At 40.7% G+C, this 17193-nt stretch overlaps 1 protein-coding gene across 3 annotated transcripts in view; it reads left to right on the top strand.

The window, feature by feature from the left end:
- The first annotated feature begins 296 nt into the window (after nucleotides 1-296).
- Nucleotides 297-17193, top strand: part of LOC111871433 (telomerase-binding protein EST1A) — a 181698-nt gene continuing 164801 nt past the window's right edge. For 2 of the 3 annotated variants that reach the window (XR_002844022.2, XM_023864547.2), the window contains exons 1-7: nucleotides 520-750; nucleotides 1198-3088; nucleotides 4145-4462; nucleotides 6828-6860; nucleotides 7919-8710; nucleotides 13717-13896; nucleotides 16201-16320. Coding sequence is in view for 2 of the 3 variants with exons in the window: in XM_023864547.2 (XP_023720315.1) it covers nucleotides 702-750; nucleotides 1198-3088; nucleotides 4145-4462; nucleotides 6828-6860; nucleotides 7919-8710; nucleotides 13717-13896; nucleotides 16201-16320 (3383 nt within the window). In the remaining variant the exon portion in view is untranslated. Of the gene's footprint in view, nucleotides 318-519; nucleotides 751-1197; nucleotides 3089-4144; nucleotides 4463-6827; nucleotides 6861-7918; nucleotides 8711-13716; nucleotides 13897-16200; nucleotides 16321-17193 lie in introns of those variants that run through there. The other variant, XM_033754255.1, reaches the window with a different exon arrangement.

Here is a 17193-nt window from a genome sequence, read left to right as displayed (position 1 = left end):
AATTTTATGGAACCCGAGGTGGGCAGGGCATGTAGCACAGATAGGGGAGAAGATGAATGCATGTAGGATATTGGTGGGAAAGTCAGAAGGAAAGTGACCGCTAGGGAGACCAAGGCATCGGTGGGTGCATTAAATTAAAATTAGTCTTAGGGAGTTAGGTGATATGGATTGGATTGATCTGGCTCAGGATAGGGACCAGTGGAGGGCTCTTGTGAACACGGTAATAAACCTATGGGTTCCATAAAATGCTGTGAAATTCTTTAGTATCTGCACAATTGGCTTCTTCTCAAGAAGGGCTCAGATCCATGAGCATGTAAGTAAGTAGCGTAATTTGTAGATTCTGCACCCATACATTAAAATTTTAGGATTAGTTTAATATTAATTTCTGGAGAGCTATAATTCTTTAAATGCTTCGAAAACTGAATTAGTGACGAGGCTATGTCATGACAGATGCTTATTTAACTCTTAAATAAACTTTCAGTTAAATTTGTTGGACATGAACAGAGTGCTTTCGTGATAAATTTGTGTTTAAATGGTTTAAATATATTTGCAGAATGTTTGCAAATCAACGAATGCCTGACTCGAATGAATGGGACTTCATGCATGATCATCACGGATTTTATTGAAGTATTATTACGGTGTACATATTAACAATACACATATTTCGTTGATTATTTTGGGCAGTGTTATTTTTCAGCATCATGGCGAACGTCGACAAAGGACGCAGTAAATGGGAAGAAAATTCTCAAGGTAAAAATAATATTGACTTTTTAACTGTAATCTGGGAAAAAACTTATATAGCATGGGTGTTTTTATATATTTCTTAAGTAATAGAATCCGCATATTTGTTAATGCAGTTTTAATAATTACAGTTAGTTGTTACGGAGTGCAGAAAAGCAAGGCTTTTGACTCTTAGTCAACTGGAAATCCTTGCAGAACAACGGTTTTTAGTTTTCGAGGCCATTTGCACAAATGTAATTCTTTAAGGATGCATGAAAATATGCACCTAATCATTTTCTGTAACGCCGAGAGTTGTGGTATATTAATATATGCTAGTATTTTGTTGAACGGGTTTTAGGTTAAGTTTCTTATATTGGGCTGCTAGGCCATTTTTATGGTTATATGCTAATTTTTTGACAATATGTTCCTCGCTGAGATAAATAGTAAGGCCAAGTTATGTTACTTTTTTTTTTTCAGATGTTCAAGATATGAGACTGAAAGATGATGTGAAAGGAAACCGTCGAGGAAAGCCACAGGTTGAGATATATCGCCCAGGAAGTGGCCCATTGCGTAAATCTGCACAGGGAGATGAAGAAACAGTTTTCTTGGATAATAGTCGAAAAGCTAAGTCTTCCATTGAAAATTCGGTTATCAGTAGTGTTTCTGAAGATTTTAAACGTGGTTGTCAGAAGCCAACTAATTCATTACTACAAGAGCACCGTAGCAATAATAGCAAACGAAGCAGTGATATGAAGGAGCCATCTGATGTATCAAAACATAATAGAGGACTGACTGACATTGATGATAGATTGAGAAATACCCACCATTCACTACCTGGATCAAGTGGGGATTATGTGTCTCCAAGAGGTAGCACAAAATCTATAGCTAGTGATACAAAAAGGAAAAGCAGGAAGCCAGAACAGGCAATCTACATACCAAAACCTCTTGCTCAGGCCATTGCTGAACGAGATGTAGCGAATAAATCTCCAGTGAATGTGGCTGAAGGAAAAGTTATTAACAACATCAGCTGCTCCAAGGAGAAGAATATGCTGAAAGGAGAAAAGGAATGTTTATCACAGCCATTTCAAGAAGAGTATTTGAATGAAAATACAGGTCACTATTCACATTCAGATAATTTGAACAGAGAGTTACAGTCACAGAGATCAGAATTGTATGATAGGAATGGTGGGCCTCGGGTAAGTAAGGGAGAAAGTTGCAGGAAGATGAAATATGAAGGAAACAAGAAAAGTGGAAGAGGAAGTGGTGATAGTGATTGGGCTGAGAAAGATGTGGGAAATGGAATAGTTAAACAAGGTGGTGTTACTAGTTCAAAAAGCAATGAATGTAAATCACATTCAATGAGATACTCAGGTAACCGTAAGAATTCTCAGTCAGTTGAAGGAGATACGAAGAATAAAGAAGAGAATCACACGCCATCTTGGAGTTCAGAATGTTCCACTTCTGCTCCTGTATATAACCAGAGAAGGAGTGATATGTCGAGGGAAATCAGGCAGGCTTCAGAACCTCGGGCACTTCTTCCCACCAGTTTGCCTCAGGATGCAAATAGAATGCGAGATACAAGAAGTGTAGAACCTGTGGGAACATCTGGAGCACGTGGTTGGAATGGTGGTAAATTGCAAGCCAAACCTCCATCTGGACGTAGAGGTAGTGTGAAGGATTGCACTGTACTTTCCAGTGCCAATAAGAGTAATCCAAAGCCACACCCTTGCTATGACTCGCTTCCACCACGCCTCAAAAAGAAATATCTGGCAGAAAATATGGTCTCGTCATCGAATTATATTGGAACTACCTCAGAAGATGTATGGGATGGTAGTACAGTAACATTTCAAGGTAGTGGAGGTAATTACCATCAGAACCCTCACCAGCATCGTCATATTCATCAGCATCAGGTTCATCCTCACCACCCGACACCTCCACATTTGTTTCGTCAGAATCAAGAGACATCTTTGCACATGTCACAGTGTAATTCCCAGGAACATTGGGCACATACACTGCCTAACTCACGTGCGAGAGGTCGTGGCAGGCTGAGACCTGATGAGATGGAAAGAACGGTTGCCTGTGCGGCTAGGTTTTCAAGGTCTCTCACACCTGACAGACTCTCAATGCCTCCAACGTCCAACATGGGTCCACCATATTCAGACTGTGGTTTTGAATGTGTTCCAAGCCAGCAAAGTCTCTTGTTGTCAGATGATAGAAAGGGGATAGGTAGTAGGATAAAGACACCGCCTGCATCACCACCTCCTCCACCACCGTCAGTATCACCATTGTCAACATCAAAGGGTCCTCCTCATGATGAAAGAAGAGGGACTTCCAGTAAACCTTCAAATCCTCATTCTGCCAGGCATCGGTGAGTAAGTGTGGAGTAATTTGTGTATGTACATTGAAAGTAACATGGGGGGGGGGAGAGGTTAATGTTTGAAACCATTTTAACTGCTTCCATTATCATTTGGAACATACTTATTTTGAAAAAAAATAGGAGGATTTAATATGAAAATTCAAATATGTCCACAGACTAATTTTTGATTTCATTAATACAATTTTATGTTCCAGTCCATGGGACAAAATGGAATAAAGTGAATTCAGCATAGTGTGAGAGTCAATATATGCAGGATCAAAGAGACTGTTTCAGAGAACATCTGTGGACTTTTACTAAATTACACAGTCTTACAACCGAGGAGACTGTACTCTTCTATACTGCTGTGAGAATCACAGATGCAAAAATAAATAAAGTTGATTCTTAGACGATCTTGCTGTCTTATTGAATGGTTGATTCTAAACTAGTTTACAACAAGGCTGCATGTTTTGATTTTGTATCTCCAGTGTTTATCACAAACATTTATGCGCCTTTCATAAATTGCAGAGTGAGTGCACTGAATAGCTCTTTCTTTCCATTAATTGCATGGGTGTGCAACTTCTTCAAAAATGATATCCTCTATAGCACTTGCTAGTATTTTATAACATTCATATCAGTATATCTGGAATAATATGTTATTATGAACATGTCCACAGAAATTCCTTTCACGATTTTTGAAAATTAAGAGAGAGTGTAGTTTTTGTATTTATCGAGCAGTTTTGATATATTTTTTCCAGTAACATCCCTCCACATTCAGCAAGGACTAATTTTATATTTAATGGAAGTAACAACATTCAAGAAGCTCCACAAGTAGATGGATTACAGTTTCAGCACAAAACCAAATGTATTTTTATAAATTAGCTGAATACATTTTTCATCATCAAAAGTTTTCACAAGATGCTGTAGTTGTTTCATGATTAAATTGTATATGGTAATGTGCATCTTAACCTCCATTTCTTAGAACATTGAACTCTTAATATCCATTGTTTGAAACAGTAAGTTGCCTTTAATAATCTGAGTTATTTAAAAAAATTTCTATCTCTATTGCAGAAGAAGAAGTGATAGTAATCCCTGTGAACTTGGCGATGTATATCAGAACAGAAAACACAGTGAAAAGAAGTCTCAGTTTAAAGAAATTGTAGAGAAAGCCAATCATCCAGAACCAGCTTCTGGTGAGCCATCTAACGATGTGTTACGAAACTCACCATCACCAAAGTTCCTGGACTGGGGTGAGGAAGTAGAACAGAGTGAACGATTGGAAGCCGAAGGGATGCTAAGTGATGTGATGACACGCAGCTCATCCCTTGCTAGCTTGCAGGAAAAGAGCCAAACCCATCCTCCAAGAGAGAGACGCAGGCGCCACAGGAGGTAGGAGAAAATACAGTGGAACCTCGCATAATGAGCATAATTCGTTCCAGAATCTTACTCATAATGCGAAACACTCGTTAAGCAAAACAATTTTTCCCATATAAATTAATGTAAAATACGATAATGCGTTCCATGCTGAAAAAAATACTCAAAACATTTTATGTATAATGTTTATTCAAAGAAAATTATATATACATTGTTAAGGAGCGTGAATCATCTTCATCTTTTCTTCTATGCGGAATGAACTATCTTGAGGATAGTGCAAATCGTTGACGTACACTGATTGTATGTGCGTGCTAGATCAGCCACGCTCACGCCTTGTTCTCGCTTTTCAATGATTTTACGTTTCTACGATTATTTTTATTCTCTTATGGCTGTCTTTTTGCGGCTTTTTCTTTGAGGACATTTTTGCAAGGGTTATTAAACTTTGCACAAAAAAAAATTACAAATAATATGTCTGAACACAAGTTTGGAAAAATGTGTGATCACAAGTGACACTAAGATGCTAGCGGAACCAGTGCTAAACACACACCGATGTAGCAAGCGCACAATCCGGGACTTCCCCCCTCGTCACTTGTTATGCGAAACGTCGCTTGTTAAGCGAGTCATTTTTTTACAATTTGTTTTGCTCGTTATGCGAATTACTCATTATGAGAGGTGCTTGTTAAGCGAGGTTCCACTGTACTTCTGATTTTAATTACATGAAAGTATAAGTAAAAGTAATTCGGATTTCTGATGTGCCATTTGAGAGGTTGCTGTTGCACCAGAGTTCACACTGATTTAGAGTTGATTATGGATACAGTGGAATACTGATCCACATTTCTAGAGTTAAGTTTCATAATGGTAGTAGCTTAATTCTTTAGTTTCCAGTGTTTAGATTTTAGGTTTTGCCCATTGTAAGATTAGAATCTCACAGAAATCTCACATGAGGTATTGGTGTGTGGTAAATTAACCCTTTGACGTGGTCATTTAAATTCCGCGGCCGCGGCTCCTGCGGTAATATATTCAGCCGGCCATTTAAATTTTGCTCGAAAATTATTTATTCATCATTGTTCTTAAATTCTATGAGATAGGAACATGAAACTTTCACTAAAATGCTCTTAAAAGGTGGTTTTATAACCTTACCTTATAATATGCGCGCCCTTTATATCTTCAATGGAAGCAGGTTGTTTAGTATTTGAGCAGTGAATGGGACGCCTTGAAGCATGAAACTTTCACTAAAATTATCTTAAAAGATGGTTTTTATAAACTTACCTTATAATATGAGCGCCCGGTATCTATTCGAGCAGTGTAAGGAAGGCCTTGAAGCATTCGTGTAACCCAACGGTGCCCCACATTCCTCGCTCCGATATTTACGGTCATCCCTCGAAACGACCACCAAGGTCAGTACGATAAAATGACGTCAACTGGAGCGATGATTATGAAGGAATGAGTACTTTTCCCTCCCCCACACACATCCGTATCGTCTCAGGGGGTGACCACAGTGTCCTGCCTTATATTGTGGCGTTTTTCTAAGAAATGGGTGCTATGAACTGTGCGAAAGCAATTGATTTTACGAGAATAAAATTTTGGACAACCCTCTTCTAAGAATTGCAATTGAGTGTGCTACTGTGGCCAGCTCAGGGTAATATGATATTATCAACATCGTAAATATCACGTCTCGGTTGTTTATATCTTCAAAGCAAAGAAAACAGGCCTTTCATAACGGTACAGCTAGAATCCGCTCGCCAGAGCCACAGGAATTTTGCTGCAAGACAGGCATATGTAACGATGACTTATCTCAGCTAAACTCGTTGGCTTAGTATACTCTGTTCTTGTGACAACAGGCCAGCGAAAAATCTAACAATCTACAGCAAAACCACCAATTATTATGGGCGTTATAACATAGGTGTGCAGCTGGACGAAACAGACACGCCGAACCCCCCCAGACGATTTAAATCCCTGACGAACCATACACGACGAACCACGGCAACGGGTTAAGTAAGTAAAAGTAAAGCTATCCCTGTAACAGGCCATGAAGGCTCATAGGGTTGTGAGATGTTGAGGGTCCCACATTATCTAGACAGTCGGCTCAAAGATGGCGGTAAGGTTGTCAGCCTTACGCACCGGCCGCGCTTTACTCCCCAGGAAAATTATTTATTTAATTCCTTGTACTCATTTCTGTTAGAGGCTGAGTGAACCCCAGGGCATACTGCGGCTGGAAGGATTAGGTCAATTGAAAAAATCAAATGACCTCATCGGGACTTGAACCCGTGACCTTCCGGCTTTTAGCATAGTGCGTGCGAATAAAATCTGATTGCGGAGACATGTCTGTCTCTGCTCTTTACTTCTTGTTTGTTGTCTGATATTATTTCTCTATTTTCAGGCGAGGTGGGGAATCACGCCCACTTAATGATAGGTAAGTTTGCGCTAGATGTAATTCTTTACACTACAGAACATTTGTTTCAGTTTTAAGCACTGAGAACGAGCCATGATGGCATAGTTGTTTTAGCGACTTTCTTTGGGCTGGACAACCAAGGGCTCAGAGTTTGAATCCTGGTAGGGTCAAGAATTTTCTCTTCTCCGTGTCATCCAGATGGGCTCTGGGGTCTACCCAGCTCCTATCGAATGAGTACCGGGGGCTTTTTCTTTGAGAGTAAAGCAGCTGGGGTGTGAAGCTGACCACTCACCTGCAGCTAGTGCTGAGATCAAGAATATGTGGCTCTACACATCCACTTCCCCTACACCTTCATTGCATAGTACTTAATTAGTGAAGCACAGGGATAAGCTTTACTGTACTTTTACTTTTAAGCACTGAGATAAATCTCATGCACTGTTCTTTGTAAGCTGAAACATTTTAGCTGTGGAATTAGAACATTGATGTCAACAACTAAAAGAAATATAGCTCAGATTAGGTGTTATTGAACAGTAGGATGATTAATAAATAATGAATTAGAATGTGAAAAGTGGTCATGGCTTATTTTGAAGTGCTTTCCTAGCATTTGCTTGGAGTATCTGAAGAAAGCCATGAAAATCACACAGAGTAGCTTGTCTTTGGGTTGGGATATGAGCCCAGGATCTCCCAAGTGTGACTTTGACATCTGGATAATGAGCAGCCGTTTGTGGCAGGTGTGGGAAATTCTGTCATCACCATATTCTGGGTTAGTGTTCTGACAGTGTACGTAATGTGTAGATTTTGACCAGAACACTGGCTCTTCTAAGGGTTTTACTGTGATTTTCCTTTGCCTTGCACTTGAATGCTGATTGGTCATAATTGTGATCTCTCACATCACTACATACTGGGTATTTTTATTCTGGAAAGAGATTAATTGGAGCAGTGCTAAATAGATTGTTACTTGTAGATTCTGTTTGTACTTTCACTGTTTCAAGTGCCCATCTAGCCTCTGACAGTGATAGTTAGGGACTATTAAACTTGAACTAGCACCACTAATCAGAATATATTTCTTTCTTTTTCAGGAGTTTGAGCAGAGATAGAGGCATAAGGGAACATAATAAAGATCAAAGTAGAGGATATAGCGGTGATCACAGCCATCGTGGTTCAAGTCATGATCAGAATTATAGAAGCTATTGTAACCGAGGAAACAGCAAGGAGAGGAGTAACCGAGGATATAGTAAAGAAAGGAACAACAGAGGTCAAAGCAAGGAGAGAAATAACAAAGGCCAAAGTAAAGAATGGAGTAATACAGCTGAAAACAGAGAGAAGAATAACAGAGGACATAGCAGAGAAAGGAATATGAGGGAACAGAGTAGGAATTTTAGAGGGCACAGCCAAGATCGAAATTATAGAGGTCACAGTAGGGATCGAAGTAACAGAGGACAGAACCATGAGAAGGATCGGCTGAAAGAAACAATAAAGAAACATGAAAATTGGAGAGAGGAACAACGGCAGCAACAACAACCCAGTCACCAACAAAAGAGAGAGAATAAAGAACAGGAAGTTGTGCAGCAGAAAGAGTTGACACAAAAAGATAAAGGTAGCAGTGGAAACCATGTTGCTGGAATCTTGGTGATACCTTCACAAGCTCCTGGCCAGACCGTTCAGCAAAACCAGATGATGGGATTTTGCCAGTCTCAGGATCAGTTAGAATATCCGAGCAACTTTCCAGTATTTCTAGGATGTATCCCAAATTCTGGATCTTTTCAGCAGCAACAGCAACAGCAGCGGCAGCTGTTTGATCCCAACAATCCCAACAAACCAATTATCGTATCTTCTCCTGGGGCCAGAGCAGTGCAGCCACTCCATTCAAGGTTAAGATAATGATAAATATTATTATGTTACTATTGTAAGCTGGAAATACAGGTTAAAGAGTAATTAGAACTTAGAGGGGATTGAATAGTTGTCTTAAGAGTTAGTTGGTAGCTGGAAAGATGTTTATATTTGAGGAACGAAACAAATTTGAGACCTGTTTCGTACTTCTTACTAGGCTGTGTAATAAAGTAAAGCGTATTCCCAGTTTGTTTTTGAAGTTTGGCCTTTGGCAGGGTGTCTTCATTGTGAAACGTACCAAAGCCCAAGGACCGAAAAGTGGTTTGGGATAGGAAACTATATTAACAATACAGACACCAAATGAATATAACAATATAATAATATAATTGATTAGAAAAATACAAACTGCCCCAGATAAGGACGGCACAACGTACAAGCGTCCACCAACTCCGCCGTTAATTTAGTAAACCAAAAATCCAAAAAATAATTTGGGGTCGAGACCAGACTCTTCCACGGCGTGCAGCAGAATGGCCCTCCAGTGTTCAGACGAGCCTCTCAGTCCCTGGTGAAAGGATGAAGGGCGCAAGCGTAGGGCATGTGGAGAGGGGGGAAAGGAAAGAAGGGGGTCTGGTTGAGGGACATGCCTGATGCCTCGGGCAAAACAGAAATTGCGAAAGTTGCGAGATGTGAACTGCGTCGCATTATCGGATACGAGGACCTCGGGAATCCCAAATGTGGAAAAGATGTTCAGTAACACCCGAATAGTCGTGGCGGTGGACGCTTCCCGGACCGGGAAAATCCAAACAAACTTGGTAAAAGCGTCCACACAGACTAGTGCGTAGGTGTTACCTGCCTTTGACCGGGGGAACTTCCCCACGAAATCTACAAACAACTTCTCCAGTGGGCGAGTAGCCACGTCAGAGGCCAGCATACCATAACGGGCGTTCTGGGCGGGCTTACTGAGCCCGCAGAGCTTGCAAGCCCGTACTCTAGCGGAGATATCCGCATCCATGCCCTTCCATATGAAAGATTGGCGAATTTTCCATAGCGTTTTTCGCACCCCTAGGTGGCCCCCACAGGGCGAGTCATGGAAATAACTAAAGAGGGCCGGAATTAAGGCCTGAGGGATGACGATCTTAGGCCGACCGTCAAAACGAGCCTTGCAATAAAGTACGCTCCTAAGTAGAGAGTATCCGGGCACTTCTTGCCCCAGTGACAACTGGTCCATAATGGGACAAATTTCTGGGTCCTTCCTCTGGTGCGTGGCAATATCCTCGAATAGGACAGGGAAATCCAAAAGTAGCGAACATACAGGGTTTTCGGCGCTGGGGTCATACATGCGCGAGAGAGCATCTGCGATGACATTTTGGGTTCCCCTAATGTGCTGCACATTAAATTTGAATGAGGACAATCTCACAACCCAACGACCAATTCTCCCGAGTTGGCGGGGATGGGAGAGACACCACGTGAGAGCCTGATTGTCGGTCTGCAGATCGAACTCGAGGTGTTCAAGGTACGGCCTAAATTTCTCCAAGCCAAAGAGGACTGCTAAGCACTCGAGTTCGTACGTTGAAAATTTTCTCTCAGGGTGGGATAATGTGCGTGAGGCGTAAGCAATAGGCTGGAGCTCACCATCAAACTGCTGTAACAGCACCGCCGCGACCGCCACCGAACTAGCATCAGTCTGGAGCGTGAACCGGCGGGAGAAGTCGGCAGTGCGGAGAACCGGGGGGTTGGTAATGGCGAGCTTCAAATCCTTAAATGCGCGTATCTGATCAGGCCCCCACTGAAATTTGACGTCTTTCTTTCTGAGTAGGTTAAGGGGGGCGGCGTGCTTGGCGAAATGAGGAATAAATTTGTGAAAAAAATTCACCATGCCAATAAACCTGGCGACCCCTTTAACGTCCCTGGGAGGCGGGAACCTTCTAATGGCGTCGGTTCTGCTTGGGTCAACAGAAATACCGGAGGGTCCCACGATGTGCCCCAGGAAAGACAGGTGAGGCGTGGCGAATCTAACCTTTGCGGGATTAACGGTTAATCCTGCGTTGCGCAATCTGAGAAAAACCTCACGCAGATGAAGTACGTGTTCTTCAAACGAATCACTGTAGACGACCAGATCGTCAAGATAGTGAAATACGAAGTTGAATTTTAAGTCGGAAAACACTTTGTCCAACAAACGGGTCAACACCTGGGCTCCAGTTGCCAACCCGAATGGTACCCTAGTGTACTCGTACAAATTCCAGTCGGTGGCGAACGCAGTCAGGGGTTTCGACCGGTCAGTTAACCCAATCTGGTGATACGCCGAATTGAGGTCAAGCGACGTAAACACTTTGGCGGTCTTAAACCAGTGAAAACATGAATGGATGTCTGGCAATGGGACCGATTCAATTTTGATCTTCTTGTTCAGAGCCCGATAATCAATAACCGGACGAAACCCATCTTGCCCTTTAGGCACCAAGAATATAGGGCTGGAATAAGGTGAAGTGGAAGGTTGTATAATGCCTTCATCGAGCACAAGACGGATATGCTGTCGTAATATGTCCATTTTTGGGGGCATGAGCCGGTAGGGAGGAATCTTGACAGGGGATGGATCAAGTAACTCAATGTCATATTGCAAGAGTGTAGTGAGCCCCAATCTTGGGGTTAAGACATCAGGAAAGTCGTCGATGAGGGAGCGCAGGAGGGTAGAGTAATTGTCCTCCAAATGTGACAGATCCGGGTTAGCTGACGTGGCCGCACAATTGCAGTCTATATCAGTTGCATTTGGGAGCTTTAACTTATAAGTTCTTTTGGATTTGAGGTTTTCACAGTAGTAACTACAAAGAGTGTTGTCTTTTGGGATGTAACACCATGTAATGTTGTAGATATTTACCAATGTTTTGGAGGAACATGCTACTTCCATCTTCAAGGTAGGTTCTTCTCTGGGGGTAGTAGTCTTGCTAGATTTAAATCAGAATATTCAAACATTCAGGGATGCGCCAGGTTCTGTAGTCGTGTTCTTATGATCAGAATTAGTGAGGGCTAATCAGTAAAGGTTAGGCACAATAGATCACTATGGTCGTGGTGCAAAAGCCAAGAAGACCCACCCCTTATACATTCAATCAGTAAAGGTAAAGCTGTTCCTGTCCTTGATTAATTAAAGACCATACTGTGATGATGTAAGGGGGAATGGATGTGTTCCTTGACCTCAGCACTAGTTTGAGGTGAGTGGTCAGCTTCAAGCCTCTGCCACTTTACCCTTGGAGAAAGAACTCGCAGTACTCAATGGGAAGAAGGCTGGATTGGCCCCAGAACTGGTTTAGACAACATGAAGAGGAGGAAACTCTTGCTCCTTCTGCGACTTGAATTCCAACCCCTCGGACATCCAGCCTGTAGCCAGTCACTATACCAACTGCGCTATCCTGGCTCCTACAAAGATTAATCAGTAATGAAAGTATATGATGACACAAAATAGGATTTGTAAATGGCTAACATGACTTGTTAATTGTTAAGTGTTAAAGGTAACAGCTTTTCTGCACGCATTTGCTGCCTGCTTCCTGTTTGTACCAGTTTGCTTAGTCTGTGACCCTGAAGATGGGGATAAAATGTCCCTCTGAAATGTTGGTGCATGTCTGCCAGACTTCACAGCGTTACACCCTAGAAGATATATATATATATATTTTTTTAAGTTTTTCTTTATGAGAAGTTCCTTAAAGTCTGTTTTTTAGACATGGCCATGGCTAGATTTTAGTTCCATTGTCAGATCTGAATTTTTAAGGGTACCCAGTTTAGATAGTGCCTGACAAACTGGTTATCTTGCTAAGCATCTTATACTTTTCCTCAGTTTGTTTAGGTAAATATTACATTAGTGCCATATAGTCATCCCCTCTAATTTGCCATTCATGGTCTGTTGTATCTTATTTGCTGATTCTGTACTATCCTAACAGAAGTGGCAGTATAGAGGTTAATATTTCTTCTCTGTTTACAATATTATATTTAAGCATCCTGTTGCACTCTACACGATAAATGATACAAACTCCGTCCTAAGTGCAAACAATATATATTTATATGTCTTTGATCTTGTTCTTTCTACACTACATGTTTCGGCCTCTATCGGCCATCATCAGGTGTATACTCTTAACGTCGCTGCCACACTGAACCCAGTCTAAAACTTAACATTTAAAAACACAATGTCACATTCTTCGTATTATCAACATCTACATCGTTGATATGTGTCTGGTATGTAGATTATGTTTCACACGCCGAACCCGATATTCTTGTAGTAGCACTCTAAAAATCTTTAGTTATGATGTTTTTAAAACCTTTTAAAATTTTCTCCAAATTTTAAATTTAAAATTTAAAATTCTTAGGGTTACTCGCCCTCTTCTCTGTATTTCATGAGTCCTTCACATGATTCTTTGATCCAAAGATAGGCTGTTCTGATTGTGATTTTTAATGCGTTGAAAGTAGACAAAGATCAGTTTACATACTTTCCAAGTCATCGTTCAGAATAATTCTGTCATTTGATACAGAGTAACATATGCAGCTAAGGAAAGTGGTTGAGTTGGTGTATTAATATGGTTTCTGGTACACTGATAGAAAAGAAAGGTGAAGTTGTGTCTGCGCTTGATTAGTTAAACACTCTGCCATGAAGATGTATGGGAGAAGTGAAGATACAGCTCCAGCACACTTGACCTTAGCAATAGATGGAGGTGAGCGGTCAGCCTCATGTTCCTGTCGCTTTACCCCAAGAGAAAGTGCCCCTGGTACCCACTGGGTAGGAGGCTGGGTGGGCCCCAGGCCTAGTCTGGATGCTGTGGAGAAGAGAAAAACCTTGCAATGCTGGGAATAGAACCCAAGATGTCAAGCTCATAGCCAGTTGCTGTACAGACTGAGCTATCCCTACTCCTGTAGTAAACTGTTCGTTGAAGATGTTCTTTGATTGAGTGAGATGAGTGAGGTATAAGTTAATTACATTCAGATTTGATGATGGAATATGCTGTGGGAACAGTTATTTCTGCTTTGTGCAGATACAGAGAATAAAATTTAGTTGGTGTTTTGTTTGCAGGGAAAGTGATGTTACTCTGTCTGTTCCTGCTGCTGGATTTGTTTCAACTCTTCCTTCAGAATTAGGATATGTTCAGTATCCTGGTATGCCTCAATGTCCAGATGGCATGGGTCAGGGTTCGTACATCACTGATCAGTTTGGAAACACTCGTCCCACATGGTATGACCCCTACTCTAACAGGTATGATACTGTTCTGTGTGTAGGTGTGTGCATATGTGCAATGGGAGAATATTCATATTTGATTTGGGGGATTTTGAACTGAAGCATCTGAAATGAAAAATAGTGATTGAATACTTTGAACATTGTAAAAAGAATTGGTATGAGATTTGATGTTGAGCCAGTGATTCATGATAATTAGTTGGTGTATTTATTTATTTGGTTATTTAACAATGCTGTTAGTAGCTCATACCATCATTGTCATTGTCGTCCTCCTTCCTCTTCTCCCCCACCTCCATTATGCTGTTATGCCTATCGAGACCTATTATGCATGTTACAAAACAGAATTCTTTCATCATTTCCAAGGTCTACAAAATGTGTTTTTCCTTTGAGAATAATTTTTGGAATTATGTCATAGCTGTCGTCCTGTCAGCATGTTCTGTATGCTCAGACTACATGCATTAATTTATCTGGTATAATATTCTGGTAACTGACAGAAGTACAGTAAACTCCCCATTATCTTGCATATCTGGGGAATGGGGCATGCCAGTTGTATGGGAGGAACTTTTACAGAAGCCATTATAAAGTAAAAACAACATGGTTTTGCTTAGTTCTTGTGTGGGAGTCTTCCTAGGTGACATCAGAATTATGGGTTAAAGATGTTGGATACGTATACTATAACATCGCTGATCACAGTGGCCACATGGTCTAAGGCATGAAATGTTTTTGCCTGCTCAAATGCTGGGATCGTGGGTTCGAATCCCACTCAAGGCATGGATGTTTGACTGCATTTATGCTGTGTTTGTGTCGTCCTTTGTAGCTAGTGACCTTGTGTTTGGCTGATCCCCCATCCAAGGAGTCCTACTGACTGTCTAAGATTATGAAACTTAAGTGAAACGAAGTGTTTCACGGATGTCCTATGCTCCAAGTGGGAGCAACAGCAACAGGAACAGACAGACAGACAAATTCAGCTAACATCTACTGTAATGGCATCTGCTTAGGAGGTGAGATGGGAGCACTGCTAGTGGTTTTTGGGAGAACTATTGCTTGGAGGGTGAAAATACGATGGGGTACCCAAAAGAAACTGAACTAATTTTTTTGTGGACAGAGCTTTTGTAGTACCACGTTTTGCCGCTATGAGTGCACAGAGCTAACATTCCTGAGTCGATAAGCTGACTACCGTTGCTTCAGAAGGTAAGGACTAGTTTCGGCAGAGTTTATAGTGACAGCTGTTTTGTGTGATCGTCGTTTTTGCAATGGCCCGAACACATGAAAATGTTGAAAAAATTCGTGAAATCATCAAGGAAGATCGACGACGAACCATTGAAGAAATTGTGGAGCTGTCGGGAGTGACTTGGAGCTCAGTTCAGCGAATTTTGACAGAAGATTTGGGAATGAAAAGGGTGGCTGCGAAATTCTTGCCACGACTGCTGACTGCTGAACAAAAACAAGGTCGCGTGGAAGCATGCTGTGCTTTGAAAGAAGAGTCCTGGAATGATCAAAACTTTTTTTTTCAGTGTTTTGCTGATGTTGCTGAGGTGAAGGAAAAAAACAACGGAGGCGCTGTCAAGCATCTCAAAAGATGAATTTAGACAGTGTTTTGAAAAATGGAATAAAAGACTAGACAAGTGTATTAGTGTAAGTGGAGAGTACTTTGAAAGAGATTGAAGGTTTGTGCTTAAAATTTGAATAAATAAGTTAAAAAAAAATAAGTTCAGTTTCTTTTGGGTACCCCCTCGTACATACATTGCAAATTTTTTTCGAATAACTGTAAAAATAGTAGATTTTCTTCAAAATTTTTGCCTGTTGCATGAGACTTCCAGATGCTTGGATATGATGCATAGATAACTGGGAGTTCATTGTATTTAGAAGTAAACAGTACTGTAATAATATACTTGTTGACTTGAAAGGATTCTGACGATTGTGAATGCTGTACAGAACTATTAGGCTTATTATGGACTCTTTCCATCGTCTGGTATAAAGAAGACAAAAAACCACAACATTTCGGAGACTGGATCTGTCTCTGTCCTCAGGTGGATGGGGCAGGATAAACCTACTCAGTTGGGTTTGTCCAGTGTTTGAGACTAGCACTTTCTAACGGGCCCAACTGAGTAGGTTTATCCTGCCCCATCCACTTGAGGACAGAGACAGATCCAGTCTCCGAAACGTTGTGGTTTTTTGTCTTCTTTATACCAGACGATGGAAAGAGTCCATAATAAGCCTAATAGTTCTGTACAATATACTTGTTCTTTTGATTTTTATAAATTAACAAGACTGAAGTAATGGGCCTATCACAAGAAGACTATAATAGTGCACCTATTGTTTCAGCTTTCGAAGTGCAAAAAACCCTCATCTGCTTCTGGATATTGAGCGAGCGGATTTAGAATTGCATCGCATTCTCAGTGCTGGTGATATTCTACGAGACTGGAACCAAGTAGCTTTTATTAGGTAAGGTGCAGATAAATTGATATAGTAGGAGGCATGTGCTACATTATTCCCATTTAAATCATTAGCTATCGATACTGTGCCAGCATATTTAGGCTTCTTAGCTTGTAAATTGTTAAAGACAAAACATTCATAAAATAATTATATTTTCAGTGGGAGAGGAAAACATAGATGTTTATAAAAGAAATTAGAATTGGAAGAAGGAAATATAGCAAGTACTGAGATCAGAAATGAGAAGTATTAAAAAAAAAATGTTCTTTTTATTCTGACTTCTCTAGGGCAGAGTTTCTCTAACTTTGTGATGCTGTGACCCCATACAATAGTACTTCCTGCTGGTCAGTGAAAAGTGTAGTACTGCACTTTGTTACAGGTCCCTATAGGCTGTGCTAGCTGATGCTACGTGTTCCAAAAGTACCTATATTAAATTCTACCAGTATGGAAACATTCTGCATGGATACAGCTATATTTTAAATAATTCTTCAGAAATGGACAACCCCCCCCCCTTTTTTTCAGGTGTTGCTGCCCACAGTTTGAGAAACAGTCCTCTTGGATTATAAGAAAAAAATGGTTTTAACTTTAAGTTTTTAAGCAAATGTTATGCCTTTCCTTGTCCACCAGAAGAAATCCTGACAGCATCCAGGTGTAGAACAAAGAAAATATTGCTTGAAAATGTGGTTGTCTGTGAATTGAATTGAATTGAATTTATTTACATTCTATAAATCCTAAGCAGGTTAGTACCTTTGGATACAGAACAAGTCAAAATGTTACATACATAAGTACAGGCAATTTTAGCTTAAAAATTAATATAACTTAATTTTACATCATTCTCTATTTACATTGAAGTATTCATCTAAAGAGTAGAAGGAATGAGCATGT

Source organism: Cryptotermes secundus, unplaced genomic scaffold (genome assembly GCF_002891405.2).
Source record: "Cryptotermes secundus unplaced genomic scaffold, Csec_1.0 scaffold323, whole genome shotgun sequence".
Lineage (NCBI taxonomy): Eukaryota > Metazoa > Arthropoda > Insecta > Blattodea > Kalotermitidae > Cryptotermes > Cryptotermes secundus.
Note: the sequence above shows the minus strand (reverse complement) of the source record. Positions and strands in the feature narration are given on the sequence as shown.